General features: G+C 34.8%; 1 protein-coding gene across 2 annotated transcripts in view; it reads right to left on the reverse strand.

Moving 5' to 3' along the window:
• MOSPD2 (motile sperm domain containing 2) overlaps positions 1–12454 on the reverse strand; it is a 32154-nt gene that overhangs the window by 14894 nt on the left and 4806 nt on the right. For both annotated transcript variants that reach the window (XM_057387531.1, XM_057387452.1), the window contains exons 3-8: positions 7841–7996; positions 6996–7082; positions 5393–5547; positions 2931–2991; positions 1692–1730; positions 635–759 (exon numbers count right to left, since the gene is read on the reverse strand). In XM_057387531.1, coding sequence (XP_057243514.1) covers positions 635–759; positions 1692–1730; positions 2931–2991; positions 5393–5547; positions 6996–7082; positions 7841–7996 — 623 coding nt within the window. The remainder of the gene's footprint in view (positions 1–634; positions 760–1691; positions 1731–2930; positions 2992–5392; positions 5548–6995; positions 7083–7840; positions 7997–12454) is intronic.

Below are 12454 nucleotides of genomic sequence, written 5' to 3' on the forward strand. Positions count from 1 at the left end.
CCACTAGCCTTGTAAAAAGTGAAACCTGCTATGCAAGATGCTTGTGCTGTTCCACTCTTTAGATTGCATTAGAAGTGGATTCTGGTTCTGTTAAACTGATGCTGCTTAAACCACTTTGGAGCTCTACTATATCTTTGAAAAGGATCTTCCACAGCCATAACTTAACATGCAGCCCTAGAGAGGACAAAGGGGAAATAGCTACAATGTAACTGCCTTTAGTGAACCATAGCTTTAAAGCAGGACTAGAACTCTCAGAGGACCATGAAACCTACTTTCTGTTCATAGAACTTGTTTCATGAACAAACAACATCTCCAAATCATCAGGAAGGAAGAAAAGTAGAAGGAAGAATGCCACTTAAAACAAATCATTTTTCTTAAAGATCTTAAAACCTGAGTGGTTTCCAATGACTTGTAAGAGGATGAATGACCCAGAAAAAAAAGTTCTGTACTTAAGAGTGCAGATACCAAATTCTTATGAAAGTTAACCTATTTTGTAATATTATGATTTTAAAATTATTATTGGCAAAATAATTTCAAGAAATCTAACATCTGTGAAGTGCCAACCCTCAACTCCCACACATGGGATTTATAGCAGTGTCTCAACCTGTAACAATGGGAATGTTATTATACTTACAGTTCCACCCATGTGAGGTGGCAGATACTCTGCACTGATGTATTCCTGAACGTCACTCTTGTTTGTGAACTTTAACATGCTTACTGCTTCTGGKCCAAGCCAACCCTTCACGATTTTAAAAGCAGCTTCGAAAAACCAAACAAAACAAAAGGTAATATAAGTTATCAGGAAGGGAATTTTTTATTTTGTTCATTTTTGTAGGTTCTTTTCAGTGTATTGGTTGACCTTATATAATACAAGTTCAATACACCCCTGAAGATATAGCAGAACCTGCTCTGAAAGTATCTATTATAACTGTGACAAACAGTGCAAGGAAAAAAAATATTATTTGCAGACAAAATGGAAACAGTGTCTTTGATTTAATAACTGATAACTCTGTTGTCTTGGAACTCAGACCGTGAAGTGCTGAACATGTAAAACCAATTCTATTTCCAAATCTAAGTGACAGAGGTCGGGAAAGATACCTACACATGCTTCTTAGCTGAAATGCTTTGCTGATTTAAAGGCTATTTGTTTAGATCTACAAAGCAATGTTTATTTCAGTGATAGTAAAACATGAATATGCAGGAAAATATAAAAGCCAGCATAAAAAATATGCATTCATATGGAACAACAGAGGAATAGCACATTTATCTTGTACCTTATAGTTACAGATAATTATTGAAGTACCCATATTGAAACAAATGTAACCATATCAGTGCCCAGTGTCAGGCATCCATCTTAATCCACTATTTAGTGTATTCTAGTTTTTAGCTGGTTACTATCACTGCTGATAACTGGTTTCCTGAAAGGATTCTAGTCAGAAGCATTCAAGGAACAGACTATTTACCAAGGACTCTYAACCATTAAAAACAGGATGAATACAGACTTCATGTAAAGCATGATCCAAAATACAATGATAGAAGRAAAAAGGAAGTAATGCAGATTTAAAGATGAGTGTTTAACAAACTTCATTATTCAGCTGTATCTACACTGAGCAGAAAAACGCTTCCTATTTGTGCTGCTAAATTTTTAAAGTTATCACAATCTGAGAAAAAAATAAAAATAAATAACTTACCGTTCATTATCCATGGCATTTCAAATATTACGATTTTTGCTGAAAAGAAAAAAAAAACAACCTGAATACCAAGTACTAGGTATTTCTCTGTTTAAGAGCAAGCACAACAGTAATGTTCATGTAAAAAGTAAATATTCACTTTTACAAGAATCAATATTCACTTCCTTGTGAAAGTAATTTTGTACAAACCTATTGCCATATGGAAACACTAGCTGTTTGCCTGGACAACAGACAATAAAATTCCAAGTTATATATTGTTTATATACTTCCTAGGATATTACTTTTCTGGCATATTGTTACTAATAACTCATCTCCCAAGTAAGGGAAAGAAAGGCAAGATCTCAACCTGACCTAGCAAGTTCAGCTTGCTTGCTGAAGAGAAAGAGAAGAAAGTTAAACAAGTTTATTCAGCACCTCTTACTTCACAAAGAAACAAATAACCATCAGTGTCTGTATATCTATCTTTTCCAAATATTCTTTATTTTAGCATAGAAGTTTGAAAATACTTAAGTGTCCTCATTTTGTTTTCTCTTGAATGATAAAGAAAGAAAAACAGTGCTGCATGTACCTTTAAGTTTGGTATTTGATCAAAGCTTTGAACTTTGATCACCAAGCCTAATATCACCAAGCCMAAATCTAATATTCAGAGTTTAAGCAGTTGCTGTATGGAATGCCAATATTCACAGCCATTTTCCCCTAGAATCTATCACATATTTAAGATGAGCTAGCAAGAATTATGCAGTGTCTGCCAAAGCACAAAAAAAAACTAGCAGGCAAGCATGCAGGGTTTTCTAAATATGCACACAAAAATGCATTACTCATTTTCAGAATAAACCATTGCTCCCTAAATTTTCTAGAGCCATTCATTCCCCTGCAGACTCCTGAAGGATAAAAACTGTCATGAAAGTTTGCGAAGCTTCTACCCAAGGATCAAGGAGCAAAGGAAAAACAGGCCAATACCATTCTCTTATATGCTTATATTAATTTTTACTATGTATAAACATGTAGATTATTACTTCAGAAAAAAAAACAGTTGATTTTTGGTGAACGTAAAGTTTATTTACCATACAAAGTTGTGCCAAGAATATCCTGACTCTAATATTCACATGCACTCTGATAAACACGTACCACAGAAAAACATGAAAACACTTTATCTTTGCCATCTTTTATATTATAAAATACTCTTGTTACACAAGTCTACAATGCTTAATGTTTAATATAAGGGTACTTAATACTTACTGAGGAAGTTTGGGTAATAATCTGTAAAACAGTTGACAATAAACCGGACAAAATCCAAGTCCTAAAATAAAATCACAGTATAAATGCAGTGCAAACAAAAACATTAAAAATACAGGCTTAGTTAAGACATTTAATGAGTATCACAAGACAGTTGTGATACTGTCACAGTCAACTATGTTCAATTTTTTACACACTACAAACATCACCAAAATACAATGCAAAGCTTTATTCATTAAACTGCTGCAGGATTGTGGTGACACTTCCCTTTATGATCTAAGAAAGAAGTCAACAGACCTACAATCAGTGCAATAACTAAGACATCTAAAGTACTGCAGAGTATCAACAGGATTYAAGATGTGCAGGAAGAATACAGGGTAAATAAACCTTTAGCACTAGAGAAGCTTTACAGACGGAAGAGTACTCAATAAACTGAAATTTCTCTTCAGTAATTATCTTGCATACTGTGCAATATATTACTACACTCAGTATTACATTTCCAAAGGGAACAAAAAAGGGTTTTCCTTTAAGGAGAATTGTTGGGTCTAGTATTAGTTGATGGCATGCAGAGAAACTAAGGGCAGAGACAGCTCTCTTTTACACCACCCATTTTCAGGATGCCTCTATCCAATCAGTGACTGCACAGAAATAGTACAGTCAGTCTCCTTTGCAAAATCCAGGTATAATGGAACCGGCTATAAGTAGAGGRCAAGGAAGGGTTTTTATTAAACAGRTATAGAAATAAAGTAAGAGATACCTTACCACAATAAGGTATTCAGGTGGGAAACCTGCCATGAATACTTTCCCCAATCCTTTTACCAGAAGTGACCACTACTACTGCCTAGTAGTACAGAACATTTCTGGCTGAGGATCCAAAGCCTCTCATAACAGTAAGAATGGGGAAGGGGCTCCTAGGRTGATGTAGACACACTATTAAAACATTTGTGGAGAGCAAAAAAAAAMCCCARAAARCTAAYGTCATGTAAGGACTACCCGCAACCTGAAAGCATTTAAAGTGGCTTCAGCAACTAGAAACTAACTCAAAGCTTGTCTTCTTACWGGCAGAAGGTGGCCTCTAACAGAAGCATTTATCTCAACTGTCTGTTGCTTGTACCAAATACAGCATCTTTCATTTAGCAGAATAAACACAGTGATAGATTAGAATGATGAGAACCCCATTAATCAGGATGCTGCTCTATTCTGCTGCCTGTCCAAAGGCAACACTATCAGATAGCAGAAGGATACATCTGTTATTTTGATGAAAGCCTGGAATTAGAAGTGCAGATTTCACAGAGCATTCAATAGCTGCATCTATTCTAGTTACCTAAACTGGTGCAACAAGTCATGAACTACCAGAATTATCTCCTGCATACCAGTGATAARAGTGATATATAGTAAATGGTCATAGCAATAGAACAAACAAATGAGGCATGATCTGGAAAAGAGCTGAGAGGTCCATGTTCTTTACCTTTTAGGATAAAGTTTATTAATTACTCCACATGGCTCCAAACAGCTGTTAAAAAGTATTCCTGTTCTATGATAAACATACTAACTGCAAAGCAAGACAGTACAAYGGGACAGTTACAGACAGCACTTGCTGAGATTTTGTTTCTGGGAGCCTCAAAACACAGGCTTTCCAGGGGAGGCTTTCCTTTGAGCCTCCCCTCAAAGGGGAAAAAAAGCTGCTCCAAGATACATTCCATAAAACCCACATCAAATTAGTCTTTCACTTCAAGGAAATTATTACAATCCTTTAYTCCTATTATTTAAAGTTCCAACTTTTTTTTTTTAAGAGTATGGATAGACAGCTCTCACTGCCAACAGAACATCACCATATTTATTTGTGAAAATACCTCCTCATAAGCTGGTGGCCCCATACTGCAGCGCTGCAAGACACTAATGCATCATTAATAATCTCGGCTATGCTAGGTATAAACAAGTTTTTGGAATAGGGTTTGAGGGTATGGTTTTTCTTGCTTATATTTRAATTCATTCTTGCCATATCACCACCAGCAGAAGAAAAAAGTACAAAGAATAAGATACAAGTTTCAGCCATTCCTGTAATAACTGGACAGCATGGCACTTGGTAAGAAAAATGTAACTATTCCATAGAAATACATTTTGTTTTTTAACCTATAGACAATCTGTGAGATATTTAGTTATTAGATTAAATCAGCAAATATGTGTTGATAGGCAAGATCTCAWCCTTGCAATTGAAACCAGCTTAGATTCAGCTCAGTCACCAACCTAAAGCAAGTTTTCAGCCTGTTGCAGCAGACAGTTTAATATTTAACAAAAAATTTTGGAAACTGCTCACGTCATGGGAAAAAGCTCTACATATCACTGAWCTCAATGATTGTTAAGTTATTTAGGTGTCAAGGATTGTACAGGAACTTCCCTTTTTCTAGGAACACAGGTCAAYTAATTCCAAAAGCAATCAAGACAAAAACAGTAAAAGTACTTACTATGTGACTGATTCCAGTTTCAGCCATGTCAAATACTACTGTTAAGGGCTTTCCATGATCTCTCTTGGCATAATGTTCTAACCAAAAAGCGACCAGTTTCTTTTTGTCAAGTTGCTGTTTAGGATCTCTTGTATGATGTTTCACTTTGAACCAAACTTGAACAAAAACACACACAAAAGTTGAAATGAAACATCCAAGCTAACAGAAAACATCATGCAAGTAACCATACAGGATACACTTGAATTTATTAACACCTCTGAGTTTGTATTCTACATTTGTCCTGATTTCGTGTCCACTGAACAGCCAGAAAAACAACTGCACATCTCTTCACAGACCCTGTTTTCCCAATTCACTTCTTTTACTATAATTTTTTAAAAACTGAAAMCACAAAGAATTACACCCCAGAAGAAACGTTAAAGTGGAAAACCACTTTTTGTGTATTTAAAGACTATTTACCTAGATTATCATTTCATAATTTAAAATTAAAATCACATGGTCTTCAGACAATATTATGCTCCGTATGTATTCTAGGTATTGCAGTAAAATTAATGTTTCCTTTTCTCCTTAGCGCTGCAGTTGATGTGCTCTGAAAAACTATTTATAAACACACTAAGAATGATATAAAACGCAACAGATCTTTCTAAAACAAAATGAAAARTTCCAGGAGATGAGCAATATGGTATAAATGAAAGCCAAGCACATATTCTTCTGGAATAAAAAAATTAAGTCATACAGAGACTTGGTTTTCCACCAAAAAAATAAAAACCCAAAACAAAAAACAAACAAACAAAAAATTTAAAAAACCCAAAAAACCAAACAAAAAAACCCCAAACAAACAAAAAAAAACAACCCACAAACTAAACAAAAACAACAACCAAAAAAAACCACAAAAAAACCAAACCAAAAAACCCACAGGCATAATTATAAGGTCATTTACTTTGAAAAGTGTCTGAAATCAAGTTACTGATTATACAGTAAGTGAGAAAAGAAATATTCAGGGCAGTAATGTAAAGAAATATTCAGAGAAGCTTACATTTTTACTACCTTTACAATATCAAAGTTAGACAAGTCTGAAAATAATTTTAGATATGTTCAATATCTTCTCCCTGAAACTTGTAAAGTCTTAGTAAAAAAAACAGATTTCTTCTCCGTGTCATTTACTTCCAGATGCAAGACTAAAGTAAAAAGTACTTTATTTCAGGTAAATAAACAAATGTTTTTAAATATAGCATGTGAACTAGACTGTGTATCTCAAGATTAAAAGAAATCCCCTACTCAACACAGAACACACATTAAACTGTTATAATCTTGTTTAAGACAGTGATCACAGCACTAAGTCTGTCAGAGTCAGGCCATGGTGGGATTCTCAGGATGTCCTGTGCAGGGTCAGGAGTTGGACTCCATGATCCTGCTGGGTCACTTCCAACTCAGCAGATTTTATGATAAAAAAAAAAAAAATTATTACTCAATTAACTTTTTAAACAAAACCAGTAGCCAATACRTACCTATGTCTGTTCTTTAAATGCTTATTTTTCAAGATGATAAAATGCTAGAAATAAAATAACCATTAGTGACTGAAAATAATACATTCTGTAAAACTTACATAACTTATAGCCTTCTTTATCGTATCCATGCAGAAAGAGAGCACCAATTTCAAATAACCATTTTGGAAGGACAGATTCTGACAAGTCTGCAAAACCAAATGCAATAATATTTCAGTAATCATATTAATAACTACATTGTAACTGAAAAGAAGTCACTAAAAATGCGAAAAAAAATACAAGCCACTTTCTAAGGCCTTTATTAAACTAAACTAATGCAAATATTGGCATCAGTTGAAATCTTCACTATCTTCTTCTCATGCTAGAGTAGGATCTGTTTATGAAATAAGAATAATTGAAAAAAATACATCAGAAAACGTTGCAAATGTTAATTTTTTTCATATTTGAAGCCACTCCCAYCATGCTCTATCCTTTAATTCAGAGTGTGAAGTCCTGTAGATAGAGTTCACCTTCAAAACATTCTCATAGCACAAAAATGAGAATCTCTTATTTAGTGTACCAGACTAGCACTATTACAATGAACAAGACAGCCYTGTTTGTTGCAGGATTTCTTTCTTATTTGCCCTTTTTTTTTAGGACTCTACTCAATAAAGCAAAGAGACAAAACTAAGAGATAGCTATCTGCCTTCCTTCCTTCCTTCTGCTTAAAGAACCTTTCAATAGATATATGGAAACCACAACAAAACTGAAATACTACTGGCCAACATAAAAAGCATTACTTTTTTCTCTTTTTTGGTTTTTTTTTTTTTTTTGAAAGTTCTTGCTCATCTCTCCATTGTATTTGCAAACCTTTAAGAGGTTCTTAATGAAAGTAAATCTAGAGGTCAGTGGTAGTTCAATAGGAAAGCAACATGCACCTTCAATATCACTATATAACATAGCTTACCATTAACTGTGTATTCTTTCCTCCACTGAAAGCTTTCATCAATCATCTTTAAAGTATCATCCACAACATCGTGACGCCAAATCAAGTAGTTTTCAACCCATTTATCATCTTGCTGAAGTCTTTCCACATCTCTAGAATCATATTTATCTGATTTATCTAGGAAATAAATAAGTTAGTGTCTATAGCATTTGCTACAAAAATGTGAAGAGATTTGTCAAGTGTATGTCTATAATGATCTACTAGCTACATAGGATTTATCTTGCAACTTCAAATTTAAGCAAACAAGGCACAGCATGATAAATTGATGAAAACCATCTACCTGCTGCAATGATATTTAGGGACACTACAATATTACCCAGCATTATTTACCAGCATTATTACCAGCATTATATTACAGCATTATATTACAGCATTACAAAAATGTTTTCTGTGATTCTTATGCGAAGAAGAAACATTATAAAATAACAAAGTGCATTTGGGACAGGTGTAATTTTCCTAAAACCAGTTTTTTGTAATTAACATGAATCAGTACATAGTTTTATAATCTGTTTACTGATGAATGTATATATTAAGCATCACTAGTACATGCTTGAGTTGTCTACAGGCATCAGAATGTCAAACCATAAAATGTCTGACAAGTATKAAAATTAGTGGTTTTGACCATGCAMTATACATAATTGCATTAAATTGTTTCCCTTTAAAAAATTACAGTTTACACTTGTTATAAATTGTTACCCTACCCAACACAAACTACATGCAACTCTAGAGTAGCACAAAAACCCCCAAGGCTTCTTGCATCTTTCTGTATCACATTAGCAAGATGATAACAGGCTTACATGCTTTTGGAAGTACATCAGATGAAATTATACTTGCTGCTGCTCTGGTTTTCTTTGGTTTTATTTTTAAACAGGAAAGTGAAACACAAATGCTAAGTGGACCTATTTCTACTGTAGATATGCTTAAACAAAGGCTCMGTTTTTAGATCAATGCTCCTCTGCTTGAGAAATTAGTATAAATAGATGGTAAATCAAGAGCCCGTGATAGAAACAAGCTTCTGAAAGCAACAGACACTGATACACATCTCTGCTAATTACTAAAAAACCACAAACTCTTAAGCTAGTCATTTAAATTCATGACTACTATGGAAAAGATTAATACTGTTAATAAAAGAGAAGTTAATTTTCACMTATTGCAAACACTATTCCTCTATCAGCAACAATAAACTGGAAAGGACTGCTTTCAGAGCCATTTAGAACTGTGAGGGAATGTKCATTTCTATCAGACATCTTAACTCTAAGGAAGGAGTTAAGAAAAAACATTAAATTCTGCTAATATTTGTTATTAGCCTATAAAAATAGGTTAATTTTTTTTGTTACTTGTCTTTACTTTACTATTTTACTTGTCTTTCAATTTAGACTGTTTCCTGTTTTAAGTCAATATAACTGTGAAAATATATCAATTTAAATGTGTCCGTCCACAAGCAATTATTATAGTTGCACTCTSCAATGCAACTTTTCACATCTGACTGATTCTCACATCCATCAGCTACTGTGTTCCTTCTTCATTAGGCTTCAAATTTCWCCTTCCCTTGATCCCACCCCACTATTTTACTTCGTTCCTTAGATAAACCTGGAATTTAATCCCACTTTCCTTAATCTTAGCCCCCTACTTTTTCCTCTGCCCAAAACCCTCTAATACACTAAAAACTTTTTAACTATTTAAGTTCCTTTTTATCATCATTTCCATACTTGCACCAGAGAGCTGATTCCCTATACTATGACCAAGCCCAGTGATCACTCAGCACCAGACTGAAGTATCTAATTTCTTTGTGGCCCTAGAGGAACCACAAATAGATGGGTTGCAAAAATACTGGGTGTGAAATTTGGTAGCCTCAACTGCTCATTTAAAATTTGTAGTTCCCTCAATGATTTAAGAAGTTTTGTTTGAGAAAAGCTAACAGTACTTAAGTTTCAAGTGAACTACTTTACTTCACTCTGGTTTAATAATCTATAACGCACACTGGCTTCCAGTTATGAGTGACTGCAGTTAACCAATCAGTCAAGCACTTTGCTGAGATCAGTCCCATGTATATCTTATTTATATAAGGGATTTRGGAGCAGTGCAATTAAAAAGAAAACCCACCACCAGTTGGCAAAACTAACAGGATAAGATTTCATACCACTTTGAGGCTCTCTTCTTTGCTTTCAGTATCTGAGAGCAGAACTATCAAAATGACAAAATTGTGCATCTTGTATCAAATTCATTTAAAGCCATTGACATATCATTACAAACAAACTGGAACAAACCTCAGAATCCATTTCTCAGCCACTAACAAGTTTTCCCAAACTCTGAACTTAGAGAATATTTTWAAAAACATAGAAATTTAACTTCGTGAATATTTTAAGAGAATGAAAGTGAAAGAGAAACAGAGAAAATGCTTAATCCAAACTACCAACATCAATGGAAAGCAAGTTGCATTCAGAGATAGGGATAGTTGAAAAAGTTTTTCCCTCTCTTCTGAAAGAAAATTCTCAACAAGGCACATGTAATCTGAATTTACATATATGCTGCAACCCTAAAWTCAGAGGAAACAATTAGTCAAGTTGTGCATCCACAAGCACTTGCAGAATGCCAATATTTGAAACAGGTTAGCTTAATAAGATTGACAGAACAACAGMATTGAGTACTGAATATTGTATTTTTACCTGATTTATCCAATTCTTGCCACAAAATAAGTAAAATCTAGGCTGACAATGTGAATCCAAAAGAAAGGCATTTTATGTCAMACACAAAAAGCAGAATGATATAAAATTGATGGAGTCCTTCCAAGAACCCAGTGATTGAAAACATGTCAATTCAGAGGAYGAATTCCTGTTCAAATCTGTACATGCCACATAATTCTACAGACATCTGCAAACTTGTTTCCAAACTAGTCTGTGAAATAATCAGAATGTTTCTAATTTTAAATCATTCATGCAACACTTGAGTGCAGTTACTGTATTATTAGAAACTTGTGGAGTTAAGCTAAAATTAGTGGATAGAAAATAAGACATTTGGAATTCTCAATAAAATTTAAATACATCCTGCACAACARCTAAGAGGCCAAAAAAGAAACAGTAATTGAGGGGCACCCATATGGAAATTCAGGTAAAAACTATAAACTGAAGCAACTTACCTCACGTAATTTCCAAGCCTAGACATTTAAGACACCTATAAAAATATACTGATGCTTTTCTCAAGGGAAAATTAGGTGCTTTCACCCTCACACTTGAAGGGCTGTCACTAGGACACTGAGACACTAAGTTCAGTCACCCTCTGCTCATGAAGAGGGACACGTCTGTACTTAAGTCCATAACAAACAGAATTTCATAAGGTATTTGGAACACACATCATTTACCCCAAAGGTAACACAAGGAACAGCAGTATCAGCTATTTCTGTTCAGAAAGAGCTCCTGGAAACCACGTGTACAACAGCAGTGCCAGACTTTTGTGTAACATTTCATAGTCCAGAAGCTTGGAAACCAGGCTGCTCCCTCAGTCCAAGACACTCAAACCTTTCTGTATCATAGAATAGTTCCACAGCCCATGGAAGAGGCAAAACTGGGGTGCTACAATACTTTTCCATTAACCCTGGAAACTATAGAAACTAAGCAAGACTCAGATTCAAAAAAAGCAAGATAAAACATAATCTACCAAATTCTAAGTTACACATGAGGGAATAATTGTGACAAYAGCAAGGAGAAGAGGCCATGATTAGCCCTCTTCATTCCTTTAGATGAAAGTTCTTCAGGAAAATTTGAGCRAGCAAAACTGACCAGGTATTTAACCTTATTTTGAAAATAGTTGGTTAAAGTTCCTTTCATTTTCTCACTGAGCATTTGAAGTCAAGAGAAAAGACTGGAAGAAGACAAAATTTGTTTTAACAGCAACTTCCTATATTACTTGCCTTCTTTTTTTTTTTTTTCCTCTTTTCTCAAGTGAGGACTTCTTTCCATGAGCACATTGTGCCCTATAAGAAGTTGTCTTCCTCAAGCTGAGAAACTTCCAGTGAAACTGTATCATTTAATTACTAAGTTTCAACATAAAGGATCTTCTATAACACCAAACAGCTCTGAAAACAACTGCAGAATTACGCAAAACTAAATGCACGCAAATTTCACTGCAATACTTTCACTAGAAGATTTCATTAAGTTCTTTGAGGTACTAATTGTAAAATCCTTTCTCTTTACGTCACTCGTTTTTTCAATGCCATCTAATTACAATGCCAGGAGCCCCTGGAGCAGTTCCAGYGAAGGGCTGCAAAGATGATTAAGGGACTGGAGCATCTCTCATGTGAATAGGMTGAAAGAGCTCGGCTGCTCAGTCTTGASAAAACTGAGAGAAGACCTCATCARTGYCTATGAGTATCTGAAGGGAGGGCATCAGAGGGTGGATCCACAGGCTCTTCTTAGTRGGGTCAAGCAATAGGACAAGAAGCAACAGGCAGAAACTGATGCAATGARGTTCCACCTGCACAAGGAAGAACTTCTTTACTGTGTGACCAAGCATTGGAACAGATTGCCCAGAGACAGTGTAGAGTCATCCAAGGATTGTCTGCATGCAGAACGGCGCCCT

The sequence above is a fragment of the Malurus melanocephalus genome, unplaced genomic scaffold, assembly GCF_030028575.1.
Source record: "Malurus melanocephalus ecotype Western Australia unplaced genomic scaffold, MMel_1.1 scaffold_1, whole genome shotgun sequence".
Classification (NCBI taxonomy): Eukaryota; Metazoa; Chordata; class Aves; order Passeriformes; family Maluridae; genus Malurus; species Malurus melanocephalus.